Source organism: Centropristis striata, chromosome 21 (assembly GCF_030273125.1).
Source record: "Centropristis striata isolate RG_2023a ecotype Rhode Island chromosome 21, C.striata_1.0, whole genome shotgun sequence".
Classification (NCBI taxonomy): domain Eukaryota; kingdom Metazoa; phylum Chordata; class Actinopteri; order Perciformes; family Serranidae; genus Centropristis; species Centropristis striata.
The window spans coordinates 30075623-30100548 of record NC_081537.1 but is presented as its reverse complement, the minus strand read 5'-3'; the positions used below and the strand labels follow the sequence as shown (position 1 = coordinate 30100548).

The window sequence follows — 24926 nt, the reverse complement described above, 5'->3', positions numbered from 1 at the left end:
AAAAAATGTAAAAAATACTGTTTTGGCTTATATATACATTTATGGTGTTTCATTGTTACTGAAACTGAATGAACCCATTTATCATTTTACGGTCTTTTACTGTCATGGTTTAGCAGTTTTTCACCATAAAATCTACAGACATTTTTTACAGTGTATAATGGCTTAACACGTCATTATGGGAGTATATGATGGCCATTCCTATGCTCAATTATGTCTCATTAGCTGTTATTTTAGGTTGATACTATTTGTTATACATATTTGGTGGATTTTGGTAAATTTGACCAATTTGTATCACTTGAAAAAAATGACAAAAATGGTAAAAAAAAAAAAAAATCCCTCCAGAACACCAATACCTTGGAGAATATTTTAGAAATATCCATGCTGTGACTTGATTTAAAAAAAAACTTTTGACAGTTCTGAAACATAGTTTCCACGATTGGATGGCGAAACAAGAGCCTTCCAGTCATACCCAATTTATGTGTTTCTGTGTGTGTGTGTGTGTGTGTGTGTGTGTGTGTGTGTGTGTGTGTGTGTGTGTGTTATTCTTTAACACACACATGATGCACACATATAAACTGTGTTTTGTATTGACCAAATTATAATTAACCAAAATGAAAAAAATGGCATTAAAACGCATTGATTCTTACACAGGTCATTGTTCACCTACTCATGAGAGAGTGTAGGGTCCAGTCATGCATCTAACCATAATGAGAAAACAACCAAAGTATAAGTATAACATATGAAAAATTTAAAAAGAAGAAGAAATATGTCACTTACTTTTTTGTCTTAAAAACAAAATGAGAAAAATATTGTAACTTTATAATTATATCCACTCAGGTAGAATAAAACATGCTCATGAAAATAATTATATTTCATGGTTAAAAGTTTTTAATGTTATGTAGGCCTATGTAATCTTTCCAAATATATTATTCTTTATAAATGTTGCACATTGTGTGTGCTCTTCAGTGGTCGCTTGTGGCTTCTGTAGCCTATATGTCTTCTCTCTTCTGTGTTATGGTGTGTTCAGACCGGACGAGTAGCGAATATTTCGCGCGACAAGATTACATACAAAGTCAATGCAAACACCCGAATAGACGCGAATTTTTGCCGGCGGCGCGAATCGCGGGTTTCGCGCGACGCGAATGCCGCGATTGACGCGAATGTCGCGGCGCGAATGAAATAACGCGAATTCGTGTGAGTTCAATAAATTCAACTTTGGTGAAATATTCGCGTGACGCTGTGTTGGGACAGCCTATCAGCGTTGAGATTCTGGACGACAGTGACGTCATGCATCCCGGGAACCCGCCTATTCCGGAAAAATGGAGGAGAAACTTATTGTTGCGGTATGTGGGCTTCCCGATCTTTTTGACACATCATCACCCTCCTACCGCAACCGGAACCATAGAGGTCTTGCCTGGAGGAGGGTGAGTGAGGTCACCGGTCTGCCTGGTAAGTTGTGACAATGTGATTTCAGCTATCTGTTGTGTCATGGTTGATGACAGAATGAAATGGAGGGAATTATTTGGCGCTAAATAGTCTCTTGGGCGAAAATTCGCGAGTTATTTACTCGCGCGAGTGACGCGAAAATTCGCTACGCGTCCGGTCTGAACACACGGTAAGATGCTTAAACACTGTGATTAAAGAAATAAAACACATTCTATTAAAAAAAGTATCTATAGCATATAACATGTGTCACATATTCAACGCAACTTTGTCACAATAAATCTTTTCTCTGCTTATAGTCAGGCGGCTTAGCACCAGATTTTGGAAGAATGGGGACACGCTGGACAAAAGCGCCAAATTTTTTCCACATGCTCTCTATCACCATAGGTTTCGATTTTTGGTAGGAGCCACTTCATCAAGATTGTGGACCGGAGATGGCAGCCATATAAAGTCTATGAGAACCAATATATCTTCCAAGCCACTTGGAAGGTCAATCTTGGTGTCAAACATTTTTTCTGTTGGGGAAAAATGTATATAAAAGATCTGACATGAGATGAAAGCATTACCTTGATTTTTTGAGCAAAATATAATGTTGAAGCAGGAAAGTTGCAGGCCTTGAGACAGATGATGCCTTTCACTGTAGCATGACTGACCGACTTCTACCAAAGTGTTGAAAGAATGCAATGGTAGATTGCAAGAGATTCTTTATTTAACACAGTGAAAATCCACCTTGACACCTTTTTTTTTTTTTCAAACTTCTCTTTATTGGGGTTTTTTTCTTTCGTTCACATACAAAAATTAAGAATGTACATGTTCATTTATGCTTAAAATCAACACGAAAGAACAGAATTATAGTAGAAAAATAATAGCAAAAAAAAGAAAAAACCCACAAAAAACAAAAACAAAACAAACAAACAAACAAAAAAAAACCTAGGTGGAGTCAAATCAAATATCAAAACAAAAATAAGGTTTACAAATAAAAAAAGATTTAAATATTAATAATACAACTCGGAGGATGTCAAATTTTCCAAAATTTACATTTGTTAATTTTTCATGGGGTTATATTTAGTATAATAATCCATATATTGCTGCCATATTGTGTAAAAGGTATCTATCTTACCTCTCAGGGGGGATTTTATTTTTTCTAAATGCAAATGTTTCATTATATCATTCATTAAAGTTTGATAGACTGGAGGATTTTTTTGTTTCTAGTTCAGCAGAATTATTCTTCTTGCTAACAGTGTCACAAAACAAATCACATTATTTTGGTTGTTTGACAAAGAGAGCTCCATGGCAGCTGACCAGCTTTATGGCAGCTTTAAAATGTCAAGGTGGGCCTTGACATTTTAAAGGAATCTTGACACAAGTTTTTCATGTACAAAATACAAATGTCTGTTAAGCTGCTTGAGATCCAGCTGAAAGCCAGCCTGTATATCAGATTTGGGTAACACTTTACAATAACCATCATTTATAGATGGTAAATAGACCATTTATAAATGGTGACCAGATAGTTTATTAATGTTTAATCATCATTTATAAACCATATATAGGCCATTTAGAATGGTGAATAGAAAATGTAATAATGTTGAACTATAATTTATAAATGCCAAATAGATTACTTTACCATAAACAAACATAATTATTAGTTTATTAATAGCTTTATACACATTATAACATTTTAACACCATATTAAGTATGTAAATGATTTCAAAATTATTCTTATACCTTTAAGAAATAGCTTGAAACCATTTAAAGATTAAATATGTATAGAATTTTGTAAATGGTTAATAAAAATTTGTTTATAAACCATCTATAAACATCCTTAGATGGTTATTGTAAAGTGTTACCCAGGTTTGCTAACAGACTGACATGACCCCCTTGTAGGCATGCCAACAGAGTGGTTAAAAACACCTACTCCCATTACTACATGTAACTTTGTGTTCCTTTTTCATTTTGATAGATCTCATAATCCTTATAAGACAGCTGTTAAAGTCTCAGTAAATATAACCTGAGCAATTCTCTGGAATCTGAAGCCATGAAATGCAAACAAGGGTGGATATAAGAAAAAAAACATCTCCACCCTCAAATCAAATGTGCCCATGAAATTCTATCTCTATGATCATTGCACACAGGTTCATTGCATTTCCCACTCTGACTGTTGACTTTACGATCTTTTGAGCAGATCTAAAACCTCTGGTAACACTTTACAATAACCAACTAAGTGATGTTTATAGATGGTTTATAGACCAATTATTAACAATTTACAAAGTGCTATACATATTTAATCTTTAAATGTTTTCAATCAATTTCTTAAAGGTATATGGATTATTTCAAAATCATCAACACACTTAATATGGTGTTAAAAATGTTAAAATGAGTGCAACTAAAACTATAAATAAACTATTAATTTTAATTTAATTGTTTGTTAATGGTAAAGTAACTATAAACTTTTAGCGATTTATAAATGATTTAGTTAGACAGTCATAAAAATATGTATTTACCTTTCTAAATGGCCTATATACGGTTTATAAATGATGAATAAACATTAATAAACTATCTGTTTACCATTTATAAATGATGGTTATTGTAAAGTGTTACCAAACCTCTTTCTCTTTGGTTGGCCCTGTCTGCTTCTTTCCTGTGGTTGAGTTTTGGCTTTTGTCACCCCACACCTTCCCATTGTTTGATAAATGAATGTAGGTCATTTTTGACCCACCTATGGAAGAGCGGGGTTGTAATACAAACACTACAATTTCTTAAAATGTATAAAAGGTAAGTTAAAATATGATATTTTAACAATATTGGTAATATTGATATGACATCAATAACCTGTTGTTGAGGAAAAGCTGGAATATGAAATGATAAAAACTTTTCATTACGAAGATATTGCAAGGAAATGACCTCCCCGGGTCATTTTTGATTCACTTAGTGACTCAGTGTTTTGTTTTTTTCTTCTCTCCTTCCTTGTTTGGAATTCAGGGCGTCAGATTCCAGGTGAAAAACTGCTAAACCATGACAGTAAAAGACCGTAAAATGATAAATGGGTTCATTCAGTTTCAGTAACAATGAAACACCATAAATGTATATATAAGCCAAAACAGTATTTTTTACATTTTTATTTTTTTTTTAAATACATTACTCCACTGTAAAATACACTGACAATGTGTTTGTATCAAAAAAATATACTGTAATATATATACAATCCATCATTTTTGCATTTATTTTTTGTAAAAATACTTTTTTTGTGTGCATCATGTGTGTGTTAAAGAATAACACACACACACACACACACACACACACACACACACACACACACACACACACACACAGCTTCCCACACTGACTGTTGACTTTACGATGTTTGTTACTTGAGCAGATCTAAAACCTCTTTCTCTTTGGTTGGCCCTGTCTGCTTCTTTCCTGTGGCTGAGTTTTGGCTTTTGTCACCCCACACCTTCCCATTGTTTGATACATTTTCCATGAAATTCCATAGAAAATGAATGTAGGTCATTTTTGACCCACCTATGGAAGAGTGGGGTTGTAATACAAAAACTACAATTTCTTAAAATGTATAAAAGGTAAGTTAAAAATGTAAATGTTGAAATAATATCAATGACATATTTTTGAGGAAAAACTGGAATATGAAATAATTCAAACTTTTCATTACGAAAATATTACAAGGAAATGACCTCCCCGGGTCATTTTTGATTCACTTACGCATCTATGTGTTACCTCAGTGTTTTGTTTTTTTCTTCTCTCCTTCCTTGTTTGCAATTCAGGGCGTCAGATTCCAGTGAATTGCTCATCTAAAATATTGACTGAGGCTTTAACAACTGTCTTATAAGGAAAATTAACAAATTCTTATCTTGTTTTTAAGTGTAATTTTCCCTATAAGACAGATGTCAAAGCCATAATTAGGAAGCAACCACAGTATAAAAGTCTCAACTCCATTCACTGCTGCAGACAACTCTGTGACTCAGGATTCAAGGTAAGATCAAGGCATCACATATTCATGCAAATTAAAGGAATGTAGCCTGACTGCATTATATACAGACAGTTGAACCTTTTTCTATCTGTATTGTTGGTTGTACACTGTAAAAAATAATCTGTTTAATTTACGGTAAAATACCGGCAGCTCCGGTTGCCAGAACTTCACCGTAATAAATAAAGTGAATGGTTTTCTGCTGTAAATTTAAATGTAAATATCAGCAAAAACTGTAATCTAGACTGAATATTCCTGCTATTTTTATGGTAATTGTGTCATTCATAAACACATCATGGTATTTCTCTATTAACGTTACATGAAAATGTTATATTTTAACAGCAAAACGGTGTTTCTTCCAGTTTATGACAGAAAAAAGGAAAAAGTTTTGTGCTATTATTTGATTAACGGCAATTAAAAGTGTCTAATACAGTGATATACAATTTTTCATTTTACACCCCATTTCTGATGTATTTGACAGTGTTTTACAGTTATTTCTACAAACATTTTTACAGTGTAGTCAGCTACCCTAGGTAACAGCTTACCCTTTTGTACCCTTAATAGCAGTAGTACAATAGTAATTATAATTATTTACATTATCATTATGTATAATTATTATTGATATTATTATCAACTCTCAGTATTTTTGTGTGTATTTGTCTCTATATTAGATGGCCTTGTATCTCCTGCTGCTGATGCTGACAGCATGTGCTGCCGTTCCTCAAGGTAAAAAATATCAAGAAGAAAACAAAAAATAAACATCACAAGAATTAAAACACGCAAGTGTATCTGTGTTACAGCACTTTTTTTTTCTTTGGACTTTTGTTACCTTTAAGCTCAGTCATGTCATGCTCAGTCATTTTTTCTGAAACAAAAATTAGGTTTATATAAATAGCAATAAAAATGTTGTTTTTCAGTTGTGCAATGAATTTAGTTTTATTATATAATTCACTTTTCACATTCTGATTTTGAATCTGTCTCACCCAGGAGAGTGGGGTTTGCATCCCGTATGAAAACAAAAATAAACAATTTTTAGATTAAGTTACATTGTTGACGTAACTTGCGGCAGTCACGTGACCCTCGTACCTACTTCACCTCCGGCATTTACTTACATTTATTTACTATTTAAACTGTCTTTTATAACGTTTTATCAGGAGGTGTTTTGCCCTAAACCTAGGTCATTGGTTTTTATAACATGAATTCATAGAAACAGCAGCCTTCTTTTACAACGCGAACCATACTGTATGTATATTGACGCATGTGCTATTTTAACTGTGGATTCACACCGGGCGCGTTACAGCAGCAGCACGTCAGCTTAGCGAGCCGGTCGTATACACGCGAGATAACGAGATCACGCGATAATCCTGACCATACGGGAGACCGCAAGATCCCGTGATAAACTTTAAACTCTATTTATACAGTCTATGGATAAACTGTGTGTATAAAGTAAACAACAACAACAACAACAACAAAAACCAACTTACTTTGCTTCTCTGAGGTTAAAGATATGTTGATCTGACCATCTATCCTTATAAAAACAATATGTTATGTCATAAATTATTGTATGATGTTCCACTTCAACAATCAGTCTCTTGTTGTCCGTGTCACCGATCCTCTGAGACCCTTTGATTGATTGATTGATTGATTGATTGATTGATTGCTGATCTGGTGCCCCGGTCATAACATAATGTTGATGTGAAGTAGTTTTAGGCTGCATGAACTGCGTATTGTGTTTTATTTTGAAAGGGGCGGAAGTGTTTTACGCTGATTCTGAGTCGGACTTCCTGTCTGGTGCGATCTGTTCTGTTGAGATTCACGCGAGTTGGCAGCGTCTCGCGGAGAAATAGAAGTCCTACCTAATGCAGTAACGTTACGCTACGCGCCCGGTGGAAATGCTCTCATTGATTAGAGTGTTACCTATTTGCAACGTCATACGCGACGCTGACGTTACGCTGCAGTAACGCGCCCGGTGGAAATCAGGCTTTAGAATGTGCTGCTCTACCGCATGCAGCAGGCCACTACGTAATGGCTGCTACTCCAAGGAACGATACAGAAAGTCGTTCCTTCCTTCTGCAATAAGACTAAACAATTCATCTATCTCTGCCAGAACCAACATTACTGAAATGCACTAAATCTATGCACTAAATCTATGCACGACACTTTGCTATGTTATTAATATTATTACTAGTATTATTATTGTATATACTGTTGCTGCCATTACTATTATTACTATATACTGTAATATACTACTACTATTATTATTATACCAGCCTTACCGGCCTTATTTATTATTACTATTATCACTATTATTATTATATATTATATATCATATTATTTTACTTATAATTACTTTATTTATATTTTTCATTTTATTTTTATATTGTTTATTATCTATTATTACATATTATATTATATACTGTACTATTATTATTATTATATACTGTCTAGTCACTATAGCATTGTTGCCATCATATCATCAGTATAATTACCATCATCTTGTCAACCTAACAACTGATGTTCTTTTTTTAACTTCTTAAGTGTCCTTGTTCTATTCTGTGTTTTTTTCTATTGTTGTTTTTATTTATGCTACCTCAGTATTTTATTCTATTGTATTTTATTGTACTTGAATACCGGACTGCTGTGACAACCGAATTTCCCTTCCGGGATGAATAAAGTAATCTATCTATCTATCTATCTCTCTCTCTCTCTCTCTCTCTCTCTCTCTCTCTCTCTCTCTATCTATCTATCTATGTATGTATGTATGAATGTATCTATCTATCTATCTATCTATCTATCTATCTATCTATCTATCATTTGGGTTGGAGATCTTGTTGAATCATGCTCAAAACACAGAATACCAATTTTTTTTAAATACATTTACGTCCAATAATTCTTAAAAAAAATGTGCCCACTCTAATATGCCCACTATTATATCTTAATTATAAGTTTCAGCTTGAATTTCCTTCTCTTTTTTTCAGATCTGTCAGGTAAAATGTTCACCTTCCCAGAACAAACCAACACAGCTCGTGTGGAACTGATGACACCAAGAGATAATTTCAAAGCTGCAACTGTCTGTCTCAGGTAATGTTTATGGTTTAACACAAATTCAAGAACCAACTGTATCCACCACTGTGAAAGGGCGAAACACATAATAACTTGTTTTCACTGCCAACAGGTTTTTCACAGACCTCAAGAGAGATCACGTCCTTTTCTCTCTGGCCACTCCCTCTAAATACAATGACTTCCTGATCTTCAGACATGCTACAAAGGATGCGATCAATGTCCATATTAGAAGCAGTAGTGCAGCATTTGCAGGGCATGAATACAAGTTGAACATGTGGCACTCTCTTTGTTCCACATGGGACTCTGAGTCTGGGCTGGTGCAGCTGTGGTTTGATGGACAACCTTCAATTAGGAAATTTAACATCGCTGGATCAAACATCCAAGGACGCACTATCATTTTCTTAGGACAGGTACAGCTTATTGCACTGTTTATGTCACTGTTAATGAAGATAGATGTTGATCAATATTAATATTATGTATTTACCATCTCTACAGGAGCAGGATTCCCATGGTGGAGCATTTGAATTGAATCAGTCTTTTGTTGGCATGCTGTCTGATGTTCACATGTGGGACTTCAGCCTTCCCAGTTGTGAGATCCAGAAGTACATGGAAGAACTAAACTTCCGTCCAGGAAATGTGCTCAACTGGAGTGCACTGGAGTTCAAGATTACAAGCCGAGTGCTGTTGGAAAATAAACAAACGATCTGTTGCAAAACCTAAAAAAAAAATTAACAACTACAAATGTCTTGCAAAATCAAAAATCTCTATTATAAAGGCAAGTCTTTGTATCAACTAATTTCTCATTAATAAATAAGTGAAATTTTAAACATCCCTCTCTTCTCTGTTTTATGACTATCTGTCTTTTTGGATCCGTTCTAAAATGATACTTTTGCAACATGAGATAGCTTATAAACAACTATAATATGTTAAAGTGAGACATCAGATCGGTTTGGTGCTGTAAAGTGTCGAGTCTTTTTATCTGATCAATAAGCAAATGCAGGAAACATCTCTGATAACTGATTGTCACAAGTGAATAACCTTTAACGGTAACACTTTACAATAACCAACTCAATGATGTTTATAGATGGTTTATAAACCAATTATTAACATTAATAAAGTGCTATACATATTTAATCTTTAAAAAAATTCAACCAATTTCTTAAAGGTATATGAATCATTTCAAAAATCATTAATATACTTAATATGGTATTAAAATGTTAAAATGATTGCAAATAAAACTATTAATAACATATTAATTATAATTTAATTGTTTGTTAATGATAAAGTAACTATAAACTTACATTAATATACCATCTATTTGCCATTTATAAATTATTTAGTTAGTTAAACATTAATAAATTATGTATTAACAATTCTAAATGGTCTATATACGGTTTATAAATGATGATTAAACATTAATAAACTATCTGTTTATCATTTATAAATGATGGTTATTGTAAAGTGTTACCCCTTTAACCTGTGTGTGTGTGTGTGTGTGTGTGTGTGTGTGCGTGTGTGTGTGTGTGTGCGCGCGTGTGTGTGTGTGTGTGTGTGTGTGTGTGTGTGTGTGATGATTTCTTTGCAGTCTAACAATAGAGCTCTGGGAGCTGACATTTCGCAATCCCACATTCAACAGTTGCAATCAAAAAATTGTCATATTGACAGGAAAGTGGGGAAATTGCTGGGCAAATGATTGCTCTTCACCTTATGTACTTGCACAAAGGGAACATGGTAGATAGTTTTTCTGCACCGAGATGTCAGAAAAATCAATGATACGTAAATAGGGAGTGGTGTGAAAGGAACACAGTGGTAAAAGTCAAAGTGAGATTTACAGCAGAACAATATAAAAATGAACACATCCTTGAATGGCTGTCACTACACTGGATAGGTATGGCCATTGAACTTTGGCTAACTTTCTCATGTCGTGGAGATCAGCAGTCATCACTCATCGCTCCACTGCTCATTTCAAAATGAATGAGTAGCTGTCACTTTACCTGAAGTTGCCGCTGCTGCAGGTGCGAGAGTGTACAACCAGTGACTGAGAAAACAGAGAAATGATTGAATGAAGTAATCAAACAGCTGACCTTTTCATCCCTGTCCATCCTAGTAAAGCTGCTGGAACTTTACTTGTGGATGAGCAGAGGAGAACATTTTTTGAGTAGTAGTTCAATGGTTATAAAAGTCCCTCCACCTTACTTTTTGCTAGTGCTAACATAGCTGATTTTCTTTTTAAACTTATTATGCAACCTAGTCAAATGAAAAACCACAGGCACATTGGATCTCAATGTTTCGGAACTCCTGCAAAGTGTTCTCAGTAAGTAACTTATTTTTAAATACAGTTATTTGGACAAAAAAAAAGTTGAAATCATGGAAAAAAATCAAAATGAGAAAAAAAGTCGAAGTCATGAGCAATGATTTAAAATGAGAAGAAAAAGTCGAAATCACGAAAAAAAAGTCAAAATAACGAGAAAATAGTCAAAATAATGGGAAAAAAAGTTGAAGTCACAAGAAAATGTCAAAATGACAAAAAAAAGTTGAAATTTTAAAATGAGAAAAAAAGTCGAAGTCATGAGAAATTATTCTAAATGAGAAGGAAAAAGTCGAAATAACGAGAAAAAAAGTCGAAATAACAAGAAAATCATCAAAATAATGAGAAAAAATTGAACTCACAACAAATTGTAACAATGAAAAGGAAAAAGTTGAAGTCACGAGAAAAAGTCAAAATAATGAGAAAAAAGATGAAAGAGCATGCATGAGTAACAATAATACTAACAATGATAATTACAGGAGAGAGGATAAAAATAAGACAAAAAAAACAATAACAAAAACAAAAAAAACAACATGATGATGTGCTTTCTTGGCAAGGATAATGGGAAGAATGATAGCAGCAAAGACAATAACAATAATTACACTAATAATAATAATAATACCAATCAATAACTAATTTAAAGTATTTCTATACAGCTTGATGTTTATTTTGTAAATGGTGCTCCCATTTAGGGTAGATAAATTGATGATAAAGCAGGTTATGGCTAGCTTGTGATTGAAAGGTTGCGACCACAACAACCTATGTTTTTATCTTTTCAAAGTGTGTTTTCACTTTGAATGAATTGTAAAATGTTGGCTGCTTGTCAGTGTTCGGTTGACCTTAAAGATGCTCGAAAGAGTCGGCTGTTCATTTGGAAACTCAGATTCCCTTTGTGAACCAGTCTAGCTACTGCTAATGTTAGCTGATAACATAATGTCCTTCTGGCTTCCGGTCCATTCTGCACATGTGCTGCTTGCATAAAAAACAAGATGGCCGTGGCCAAATGCTGATATTGAGGCTTCCAAACTAGAATCCACAAACAAATGGGTAATGGACCTGTTTCCATTACCCATTTGTTTACCCTATTTCATACAATGTATGGTAGGGGTGGGTAAAACTATTGATTCATTAAATCCTCTAAATCGATTCAACCTCCTGGCCAGTGGGGGCGCTGTGAGCAATACATTTGCTGTGTACAAACGGAGGTTGCACTGGACCACACAGCAACAACAACATGGCAACCGAAGCAGCTAGCAGCAGTATGAAACCACAACCTTCAACTATAAAATCAGATGTATTGAGTCATTTTGGATTCCAGTGTAAACCCGGAACACAAGAAATAGAAAAAAGTTTTCAGTATTATTGTGCTAATTTTCAGTTGTTGTATTGCTCAAAAATGTTATGTGAGTTATATATATATATATAACAATAGCAAGAGAAAACAAATATAATTTAAGTTGACTTGCACTTTACTTGAATGTTAATACAGTAGTCTTTTTTTTTTTTTTTTTACTTTTGTAGTCGGTTTTCAGTATTATTGTGCTAATGCTTTATTTTCAGATGTGTTATTGCTCAACAATGCTATGAATTATACCATGGCTGTTCACATGGGCATGAAAATTAATATTTATTTTAAAATGATCAACAACAATTACTCTGATAAATTATTTGTGTAATTCTCATTATTGAATCGATATAGAAGCATTTACATCCGTATCGAATCGAATTGTGACCTAAATAATCGAAATCAAATCGAATCGTAAGGTTCTTAACAAAACCCAGCCCTCATGTATGGTCACATTTCTTAATCTGACTGATTAATATTGACGGATTCTGTTTCATTGAAGTTTGTTGAAAGCCTGGTGCGTCTCATTAAGATGCTAAAGGGTTTAATATCAATGTATCTGTGGTTTGGATAAACGTTGTATTGGCCTGTATTATTCTGGATGAGAGTGCTCACTGAAGGCAAAAGAAGTCAAATGTAAAGTGAAAGTAAAATTGAAGAGCCTCTCTGCAGTACGGGGATGAAGTGTTTGTTTTGACTATATATATATATATATACATGTTCCCAATTCCCCAGTAAGCCAACCATCCGCCAAGATAGAGGAAAGTGAATGAATCAAGATGTTCTCTAGTGCTTGGCAGTCTCAAAATATTTTCCTCTACAGTACATGGTAATTAGCTGCTGTACAGTATGTTCTTTTTCCAGAGACAACTTGTATACCACAGAAACTGCCTCCAGTTATTCTTGAATCTCATTTGAAAAAGAACTCTTAATCGATACTTAAATAAGACTGGGTCAAAACCTAGTATATGGCTCACCCTATTTGGTCAATGAAATGTTAATGTTAAATGGTAGTGTGTATGATGTGAATATAATAGATATTAGTAGTTAGTATTCTTCTGTGCCAGATATATAAAACAGTAATAATACATATAATGCTAAAATACACCTCACATTCGTCACTCACAAGTTTCTCTACCAATCAATCAATACATATGAACATTCTTGATTTCTTCCCATGAAGCCGACTTGAAGCTCATAGACGGTCCAGGAGCCATGATCAATAAAATATATCTCCTTTATTTAACCAGGTAAAAAGTCTTGTTGAAATTAAACAATCTCTTTTACAAGAGAGACTTGGCCAAGAAAGCAGCATAAAAAGTGACAAGTTACAACATTTAAACACAGTTAACATAAACAATTAAATACAAATTTTAAAATATTTTTTTAACAATAAAAAAATTTAAAATAACATGTGTTCAAAACCCATATACAGAGGGATCCTCAAACGGCTGAATTTGTCCCAATGTCCAGGATCCTCCTTCTTTTGCCCAAATTCCAAGGATGCATGTGTGTATCCTCCATGCGCTCAGATTACCCATAATGCCTTGTGCACACCGGTCTACCGGTAGATTTAAAAATGGCGAGCGTAGAAACAGCAATGCCGGCTGCGCAATATGCATTTCAATATATATATATATATATATACAAGAAAATTGTCCGAGACATTTGAAATTTTCAATTGTCTCGGACAATTTTCTTGTCAAGTGACCCATGGAGGCTGCTCATGCCAATTTGTATGCTTGTATCACCAAATAAACCATTATATCACTTAACTGCGCCACTTAGGTGTCGGCCATCTTGAAAAATTGCCGCCATCTTAAAATTTCAAATGTCTCGGACAATTTTCTTGTTAAGTGACCTGTGGAGAGTGTTCATGCCAATTTTCACGATTGTATCATAAACTGAAAGATTCTGCCAAAAATGAGTGCCTTCACCTACCCCCATTTGAGAACCACTGATTTATAGTATCATAAAGTATAATTTATAAATGATGTGTACTGTGCAAATCCAATGTCTCTGTTCTGTCTCTCCCACACTCTCCCATCCATACTACCCCCCTATGCTGCAGGTGTGAGAGCAGAGCTATAATTAAAGAAAGCCTCAAACGTTGCCTTGACAGCTGCTCTCTGCCCTCTTCACTACAAATGCCCACGTCATCGGCCACTCCCGGCAAATGATTCATCTCTCTAATGCATCATTCCAACCTTTTTCACTCCTTTCAAAACCTGATTTTGACATTTCAAAGGAATTGTTGGAGCACAATAGTGGCTAAAATGGAATGGTGTTACTGTATCTACACACCATGGATCGGGGGGGGAGTCTTCATTTTAACACATTGTTATTTCTTTTCTTTTATAATAATAGGTGTTCAGTAAAAGATTTATGTCTTTTATATTGTTGTTTTCTTTTATTCGGTGTAGCACATTTCTGAGAAATGTCTTCCAATACGGAGAGGCTTGGAGTGTAAAATGTTGAACTATTGTTCTGTTCTGCTGGCTTAAACTCCATCATCATGATTCATAAGTCTCTGTTAACAGTGCTCTATCTCAATTATTTTATCCTGAAAAGATTCCACATCCACGGTGGTATTGATTATATTTAAATTAATGAGCCAAATTATTTATACAATGGCATCTATTTATCCCACTTGGATGGCATGCCCATTTGATCAGTGAGTGATAGTGTATGCACTGTTGCATACATTATTACTTAGAAAGACACCTGATATATTTTCACAACACTTACACAATACTTTAACACTATATGCAAAAAATGAACAAACAGAAACACATATGGGGATGAAAAGTTCAACTGCTGTTAATTTATTGTGCTTAGAGGGGCAGTTTGTAAGATATGACTACATGGGGGCAGTAATTTACCTTGTGCAGGAATTACATGATTTATTAACTTCAGCAACACTGTTTAAGATTTAAATTTTACAGTTAGACACACCAATAAACATTGCAATGCCCACAAAACAATAATGAACTTTCAAAACAATATTTAAGACCTAAAGATTTCCAGTAGTTGACATCACGCAATCATCTGAAATCAAAACACCACCATATTGGCAGGAAAGCGCTTGCATAGCAAATGACTGCCAGCAGCTAGTTTCTTTGTCTGCTGTATTTATATTATACAGAATGAGCATGGTAGCTATTATGCGCTGGGATATCGGATCAGTGGAGGACACATTTATTGGGAGAGCATGTTAAAAAGTAAAACAATTACACAGCAGCTGTTTTGATCATGTGACAGTCAAGTGATGTTGTGAAATGGAACTATTTGCTTATGTTCAGGCACCAAACGGCATAGTTAGACATAGAAATTTACATTTTTACATTATGTGACGTCACATAACAGTGTAAGAAGACCCACAATAACACTTCAATAACTTTGAGTCTGTCAAACATTTTTGTTGCCAGGGGGACACAAACCCGGTCTCTTGGATGGAAGTCCTGTGCTTGTTGGACTGACACACCCTGAGAGGGCTCTAATGGTAAATAATACTTCATAGTAATACTTTATCACCTCACTTCTGGGCTCTGTCTGTTTATACATTTATTTGTATTTTTCCACAGCGTGAAATGCAAAATGACCATGGTTTTTATACGCCATTTGGTAAAACTAGGTTTTGGTTGTGTTTTAGCCTAATACTAAATAAGCATGAATGCAGGAACTGGAAGTTGTTACCTTTGAGGCAGATATGTATGTATGAGGCTTTATTTCACAGTTGTAAATGGTAAATGGGGTGCATTTATATAGCGCTTTTATCCAAAGCGCTTTACAATACACTGGCTACCAGGGCACACTGGTGCCACCTGCCACCATTGGGAATTCATTCACACACCGATGAACGGTGAGCAATTTGGGGTTCAGTATCTTGCTCAAGGATACTTCGACATGTAGCTACCATGGTCGGGGATCGAACTACCAACCTTCCGATCAGACGACGACCCGCTCTACCAACCGAGCCACAGCCGCCCCACAGCAGTTGTGTTTTAAGCTTTGGCTTAATTTTTTGTGGTCATGTGGTAATGTTTGAAATGATAAACTTTTGTTTTTTAAATATATACACTATACAATTACATTCATGCATTCTTTTTTTATTCATACAGCGTCCTAACTTCTTTGGAGTTGGGGTTGTAACAAGGTATCAGATATGTCCATAAGAGCTGGTGGAAAACAAAAACAAGTATGAACCGTCCAATGAATGTAAATGTTTCTCCTTGTCAACTCCATGTTTATATAAGCATTTGTTTGGTAATACATTTGTCTTATTAACTTTATCATGTGATAACAATGCAGGTTTAAAGCTGATTAAATGGTTGAAGATCAGAAAATGTCTGTTTTGTAACAGCTATTCAGGCTGTTTTAGAGGGCACTGAGGAACAACTAATGCTGTGTTTTAGGCATGACGACATGTGAGGAAATCACACAGTGGAGCAGGACATAAAGCAGAGAAGTAATGCTGTGCTTGAATTGTGGTGACTTCACCACTTGCCCTTAGCAATGCTTGAATCTTATTTTTAGCGTAATAAGTGTCAGAAACTGTTGTAAACCTATTAAGTAGACACAGTGTCCCTGACCTTATTTGGCTCTTTAATTCCTCATCATCAGTCACTATTCACAGTGACTTGTAATTTAAATTAACCTCAAATCCACTTATTCCTTAGTTTATCTTCATTTAGTTCCTGTCTAACTTGAGCTGTTTTCTCTGCCAACCACAGTCACCACAAGCACTGTTTAATTTATGTCCTTGCAAATTGTTTTTTGTTTCTGAAATGTCTGCATCTGTTCCAGCACCGATTAACTTAATGGGCTTTTTCAGCCGGCGCCTCTCATGTCTCTCAAAAATTATTTTCAGACACATCTGTCTCAGAGCCATGAGGCTGGTTGGAGGCCTTGTTAAGAATTAAAGACAGAACCTGTAAATTACAGTGATTGCATTTCTGTATGTACATGTCATTGTACCACCTGTTGAGGGATGGCAGAGGAACTGTATAATTGTTAAAGCAAACATATCATTTGTACAGGTTTTTATCAGCTGGTCTGCACTGGGAGACAGCTCTTACGGAAAATGGCACAGACTTGCATGTAGAACTGTAATTGACAACAAATGAAAGCTCAAGATGAAAGCCTGACAACTTAAAATAATGACAGACAATTACACTATTGCACACAGTTTTTGCAAGCGATGGCAATATTGGTTGGTGTTTCATTCACTCAGTCTGTCATTATGGGTATAGGGCTGCCATGTAATTTGGTACAAACCTTTACAGTGCCCAGTAAATGAATCCTGAATCCAGTGCCTTTTGGTAATCACACTGCATAAACCAAGGTTATAATAATTTGGGATTTTTCATTAGTTTTTGTTTTGATTTTGTTATGAATTTTTGTTTCAAATTCAGTTAGTTTAAATTAGTTTTTAGAGTGAGTTTGTTAGTTTTAGTTTAGTTTTTATTTTTGAAAATGCTTAGTTTTAGTTTAGTTTTTATTATTTTTCGTTTTTTTGTAATGAGCTATGTGTTGGGTGCCAGATTCAAAGACGTCATAATACATTTTCCTTTGGTTTATCCATCTCAGCCTCAATCAGGTTATTAACTTTTACAGTTCCAGGGGTTTTGAATGTTGGTTGGAGTGTAGACATCCCAGTCTCAGTAAACATATTTACCATGTGTTCCTGCATGTTCACTAACCAGCAGATGTGATTTGTAATCTCATGGTTGAATTGAATACTTTCAATTGCACACAGTGAAAACACAACATCCAAAGTTTACACTGGACGACACTTTTACCATAATAACTAAACAGTTTACACTATATGGTGTCATTACGGTAATTTCACTCGTCATTCTCCCCGAAGCCCACAAAGCAGGAATACACACACTCAGCAGTGGAGAAATAGAAACACTGGATTATGTATGAAAAAAGTTGACAAAGACGACATTTTAACTATAATTTTATTTAGTTTTAGTTAGTTTTGTAACCTCACAATACAGTTTAAGTTAGTTATAATTTTTTTTTTAAACTCGTTTTTATTTTTATTTCAGTTAACGAAAATGTTTTTCAATTCTAGTTTTCCTTAACTATAATAACCTTGGCATAAACAGCAGTATCCCCAGTGGTCATCTGGTCAATCCCTGACGGCAACCTCGTAGAAGAAAAAAAATGCTGAAAACTGTAGTTCCTCATACGGCCACTTGAGGCTCTCTCCAAAAGTGAATCAATCCATATAGGCCACCATGTTACAAGGAACAGATTTACAGCATAAATAAACAGCCTGGTACAAAAAGAAACAGTTTTTCTCTCTCTAGTCTCTAGTCTCAGTCTGTACTTTTGGCTAGGGTATGAGATTAATTTGTATTGGTATAACACCTTGGTTTGATTACAAAATTAAAAACTAAAGACATCTGAACTTCTGTTTTTGTCTCTTGTTAACATGTGGCTAGCTCTAGAGCTCTAGTTGATTTTCAAACAAGTGATCCCAACCATATGACCTAACATCTGTACAAACTTTGATGAGTGAAACCAGTTAACCATACTTGCCTAACTCAAAACGTCCTGTTCATACTTTACTGCTACCTGAAGCAGTGCTACTACTGCTAATCACAATACTGAAGCTGCTACTGCAGGGCTTATGGGTATGTCAGATTGTACACTGTACCAATGTCAGAGACTGTAGTCAGACCACGTTGACCTGTGAAGACTAGTCCTGGGTGTCTGCAGAGTTTTGGGTGGCTCCTTGCTACCACAACATTGCACAACACCTTTAAAGGGGCAATGTGTATTTCCTGGACACATACTCAAAAAATAGTGGCTGTAATTCACAATTCACTGCAAGAAGTGCATGATTTTGTTTCAAAACTAAAATTAAGACTGAGAACTGAACCGATGTTCTAGGTCCAAGAGACCGTTGCAATGGATAGGTCCCTAAACCGTCTAGCTGCATCCCAGTGGAGATTACTTGCTCAGTGGAGCACAAAGAGATCAACAGTTTGGCAGAGAAGTATTTTCAATGGGCTGAAATATGTGCCACCAAAAACTGAATTTGAATTATTTATATTTGAATTTGAATTGCTTAACTTGAATAATTGCATTAAATACTGAATTTGAATCACATAATTTGAATTTCTATATTTCAATTTGAATCATTGCATTGAAAAACTGAATCGGAATTGTAATTCGAAATTTTATTTATTAATTTGGAACTGAACATTCAGTTCTCACAATTCAAATTCAGTTTGCGAAATTCAATTTCAATTTTCTGCGATGAACATCCGGGTAGTTGAGGCAGAGCAATCAAGCGCAGAAAACAAATGTGCTGCAAAAGAAACGGAGGTGCTGATTGGCCAAAGAAGCGCTATGGCAACCAGGTGGCAACAAATGTTACAAAAGGAAACAGAGGTGCTGATTGGCCGAAGAGGCGCTCTGTATATCTGTGCTCGATTGCTCTGCCTCAACTACATGGATGTTTGTCACAGAAAATTGAAATTGAATTTTGCGAACTGAATTTGAATTGTGAGAACTAAATGTTCAGTTCCAAACTCAATTCAATTTCAAATTACAATTCAGATTCAGTTTTTCACTGCAATGATTCAAATTGAACAATAAAAATTCAAATTATGTGATCCAAATTCAGTTTTTTAATGCAATTATTCAAGTTAAGCAATTCAAATTCAAATATAAATAATTCAGTTTCTGGTGGCACATATTTCAGCCCATATATTTTGGTTGAAACAGGACAGGAAAGCCAGTCTTTTTGGTCAAATTCCGGGGTTTGTTTGACCCAGACACAGCCGCTCCCACTCTAAATGGACCTTTGCACTCTTTACATTGTGTTTTTACTTATTGTGTTGCTCAAAGAGTCTTTATTGCAGCAGATGGGTATTCATTGGAGCTAATAGAGAGCCTGTTGCATCTCAAACAGATGCTAAAGGACACTTTGTGCGTCGGCGTCTGACTCTGAGGGCCGTGAACGGTGAACTTCTGCTATTTCATTAGGAGGTACAGACAATGGAAGATAAAGTATGTTGGAGAATCTAACTTTGCAGCACTTCAGTCTTGCTATTACTGCAGCAGTTTCTGCTCATTGATAATTTATAATAAATATAAACAGCATACTAGAGAAGCAGATTTATAAGCAGCTGCTGCTCCTTCTGTCTTTGAAAAGTAGACCTAAGTGGAATTTTCAAATAAAAGAACCCTGAGGGACATTCCAATCAATTTAACAATTTCCTTTTTTTGTTGTTACAGTTCTGAGATTAAAACCCTATTTTGTGATTTGAGTGCTATTTATTACATTTTGAAGAAGATTGCCTCCTTGTGCGTATTGGCTTCCCAGATGGGAATAACACCTCCAGAAAGCATGCAGTTTTCATTTTAATATCATCTCTAAAGTTGACAATGACACATACGTTCATAAAATGATCTGGGATACATTTTTAGCCACTGCTGTATTTCCATATAATACACTGTATTCCCAGTGGAACTGTATTCCACTCTGACACATTCTTTCTCATTTGCAGCTACATGAGACAGTCCCAGTGCCCAGAGCAGAGACTAAAGTGTTTCCAGAAGTGAATCAGGTGGGCATTTGTAGCCACAAGTAAACACATTGGATGAGTGACAGACCTCAGCTTATCTGCCTCCAGTCAAACACATGCACATACTCGCAGTTTGAAGACACGAGCGCCTGGCAGGTGCAGGTCACTCCCAGCGGAGTTTGTCAAGCTATTTGCATGTCCGGAAGGATTCCTCAATCCATCACAGCAGGAGAGTGTGGCCTCTGTTGAGCTCTGGAAGAATGTCTGCATGCCATCATGAATAATTAGATCCTTGAAAATGAAAATGAATAATCCAGTTTTTATCTATTATTTGTATTCTTTTGGCCAGCACGAACACTTGCAGAAAATGTACATATTTTCAAAGGTTTGCTCAAAACGTGCTCAGCCTTTTCTGGATTTTGCAATGAATGTTTTATAACATCCATTCTTTTACTTTTTTCATGCATTGGGATTTGGCGAATGTATTAACCCCCAGGTCACGGCTGAATGCGAGAGTGTTTGTGGTATTTGCGGTGTCTCTCAGTGGGCACAAATTAACTCAAGGGTATGGGTATCTGACCACATTCCTCCCAGGACAAAGATGATGGATCTTTCTACACCGACTGATAAATGGCAAAAACACTTTTTATAGCAGTGCAATATAATTTACGATGTCACCACACAAGGCTAAAGAAAAGATGTAGATTTACTGCACACATGGAGGAAAGGACAGGACCGCCAGCAGTGAGGCCACAACATGTGGAGAACATTATTTGGGATCAAAGCTCTTATTGATAATCTGTTATTTTCTATCAGATGGCAGAATATAAAGAAAAAAACTCCATCTAAAGTATAGATAAGCCAGATTTTTTATTAAAGAATAAATCTAGGTTTGAGAGGCTTGGCTGTGCTGTAGTCACGCAATATCTTTTTGGCACATTGACACACACGCACACACACACACACACACACACACACACACACACACACACACAGAAACACATAAATTGGGTATGACTGGAAGGCTCTTGTTTCGCCATCCAATCGTGGAAACTATGTTTCAGAACTGTCAAAAGTTTTTTTTTAAATCAAGTCACAGCATGGATATTTCTAAAATATTCTCCAAGGTATTGGTGTTCTGGAGGGATTTTTTTTTTGTCATTTTTTCAAGTGATAAAAATTGGTCAAATTTACCAAAATCCACCAAATATGTATAACAAATAGTATCAACCTAAAATAACAGCTAATGAGACATAATTGAGCATAGGAATGGCCATCATATACTCCCATAATGATGTGTTAAGCCATTATACACTGTAAAAAATGTCTGTAGATTTCATGGTGAAAAATTGCGAAACCATGACAGTAAAAGACCGTAAAATGATAAATGGGTTCATTCAGTTTCAGTAACAATGAAACACCATTAATGTATATATAAGCCAAAACAGTATTTTTTACATTTTTATTTTTTTTTAAATACATTACTCCACTGTAAAATACACATACATACATACATACATACATATATATATACAATCCATCATTTTTGTATTTATTTTTTGAAAAAATATTTTTTCTCACTGTTAAATGTACTAAACACAGAATATATGGCAGAACAGCATTTCTTTTGATGGAAAAACTTTTAATTTTTTACAATAAAATATGGAATAAAATGGCAATTTTAAACGGGAAATCAACAGTGCTAATATATTTTACTGTAATATTAGAAAAAAAGTTGCACCATATTTATTACGGTAAAGTTCTGGCAACCACAGCTGCCGTTTTTTTTACCGTAAAAACAACAGGTTTTTGTACAGTCTACACTCCAGACTTTCCAAATTTAAATAGGCATCTAACCAAAACATTTTTTTTTTTGTTTTTACAGATTAATGGCTACACAAAGTTGACACATCATTTTACCGAAATATTACAAAAAGTTGCACCGTATTTATTACGGTAAAATTTTGGCAACCACAGCTGCTGTTTTTTTTACCATAAAAACAACAGTTTGTTTTTTACAGTGTACACTCCAGACTTTCCAAATTCAAATAGGCATCTAACCAAAACATATTTTTCATTTTTACAGATTAATGGCTACACACACTACTGAGCTGTATCTTGAATGAATCTTAAGGTTCCCAGCTTCCAGATGGTGTAAACTACTTCTAGGTGGCATCTACTGCTGACCTGCTATCTCCCCCTAAAATAGACACAACTGGGCCTATGTGGGTCTCTAAGAATGAATTGAAGAGCAGCAGAGCATGACATTACCTAGCAGGACTGCTTGAGAACAGACAGTGATTTGTTTATTGATCCCTGCAGAGGAATAGATGGGCCAGCCTCCAATCCTAATTGGCTCATCATTACCAAATCATGGACACACTCACAATCTTCCATCATTTTTAGCTTGTGAAGAGCCAAGGCTACACACACCAGCAACAAGATTATCAATCAAGTGGAAGGAACAGGGTAATTATTTTGGATGAAAGTGAAGCTGAACATTAAAGGGCCGACAAGCTCCAGTAACAATCCCTTCCTTTATTCCAGCTTCCCCACAGGGCCATTAAATGTCAGCTCTGTGATTCCAAGCTTGTTTGTGGCAACTATCTAACTCACTAACAAGGATGACATTATAAATATGGACATTTTAATTGTCCGCCCGCAAGGACCGATCCTGTGAAAAAGCAGTCTCTTGCGGCACACAACCGCTCACCCGTCTGTCGTAAATGTCAGCTACAATCAACCATCTTGATGAACTGTGTGGAACGTTTTGTGGAATTTTCTGCCTGTTTATCCACTCTTCATGCCTCATGTCACTTCATTTTCCCTATTCTATGTAATTTACCTGCTTTTTTTCCCCCTCTGTCTCAATATATCTCCCCAATTTTCACCTCACTTCCAATTTCCAATTTCACTCCTAAGTCATGCATTATCCTCCATTACTGGGATGTTGAACAGTCATCCAGTAGCAGGTGGTTCTATCGTTGTATCTCATTCAATTTGGATTCTTCCCTTGACAGATTGCAGCACTGTGGATTGTGGAAAGTCAGGTTGACTTGTTCCAGTCCAGTTGACTGGCTGTGGTGTCCATTTGGCCATCAGCCGCCTTGGAATTATTGAAGTTGCTTCCTCTAGAGTCTAGAAGTATCAGTGAGGCTCCTTTGTTCGGCCTCTTTTTCAAAACCTCTGTGTCTTGGAAGACCAGCAGAATTCCACATACAGAGCACACCTGCAACCACTGGCAAAACCTGCTCAGGAATTTGAATCTTGATCTGATTACGGAGAGTCTGCGGTTTATAGATGTGCCAACTACTCTCCAAGGAATGCTAGTAAATATCCTTTTATCTGTTCTAATAAATTTACCCTAAAGAGTAACGACTTATTTTCAAGGAAACTTAAAGACGGACTGCTTGGCCGCCATAAAAATATGGCTCCTGGCTATAAAACCCAGGTGATGACAAGGTGGATTCACTCAACGACTTTTGCGTTCCAGAGAAATGATCAGTTGTTATCCGTATGCAGTACTCAGTCAAGGAGATATTCTACATGCTCCACTAACATGTTTTTATCATTCTTGTGTTTCATATTTTTATTGATGCGTATAAAAAAATAACAGAGGGACATACCTATATCAGGGTACATTGGTGTCGACATTAAACATGTTGTACACACCCTTAGATTTAGATTTGTATAATTTTAAGAACAAACAACGGTCACATAAAATGAAACCAAATAAACTATACAATACTTAGATATTTAGACATAGTCTGTATAAAATGATTAAACTGACCACATAAACATAACAGATAAAATACATAAATAGTAGTAAAAGAGAGAGGGGAAAAAGGAGGAAAAGAAAAGAAAGGAGTGTGTGTGTGTGCGTGTGTGTGTGGGTTACATTTTTATCATTATTATTATTATTATTATTTTAACTCCTGTAAAGGGTTATGGATGTCATTAGCAGCCAGGTGTATATGTTTTGTAGTTGTGGATTATTTCTTTATGAGTCTAATTATAGTGTAATTAATAGATAATTGCACTTTACATCTGTAACACACTTGTTTACCTTTTTATGTCCATAAATTATTAACAGGCCTGTCTCTGTTAGCACAGATGTGATTCGTCATATAAATAGAGTGTTGCAGAGATTCCATATTTTATAGGCCAACCCAGAAGTTAACATTGCTTTGGCTCTCTTAACAAAAAGCCAATGGGATTCTCCCATCTAACCAAAAA

The 24926-nt window shown here is 35.4% G+C and overlaps 1 protein-coding gene across 1 annotated transcript; it reads left to right on the top strand.

Moving 5' to 3' along the window:
• Positions 1-5343: 5343 nt before the first annotated feature.
• LOC131959303 (C-reactive protein-like) lies at positions 5344-9315 on the top strand. The gene is made up of 5 exons (XM_059324460.1): positions 5344-5431; positions 6097-6151; positions 8404-8506; positions 8601-8898; positions 8984-9315. Exons 2-5 carry the CDS (start codon positions 6097-6099, stop codon positions 9206-9208), a joined length of 681 nt encoding a protein of 226 aa, XP_059180443.1. The 5' UTR covers positions 5344-5431; the 3' UTR covers positions 9209-9315.
• Positions 9316-24926: the final 15611 nt, after the last annotated feature.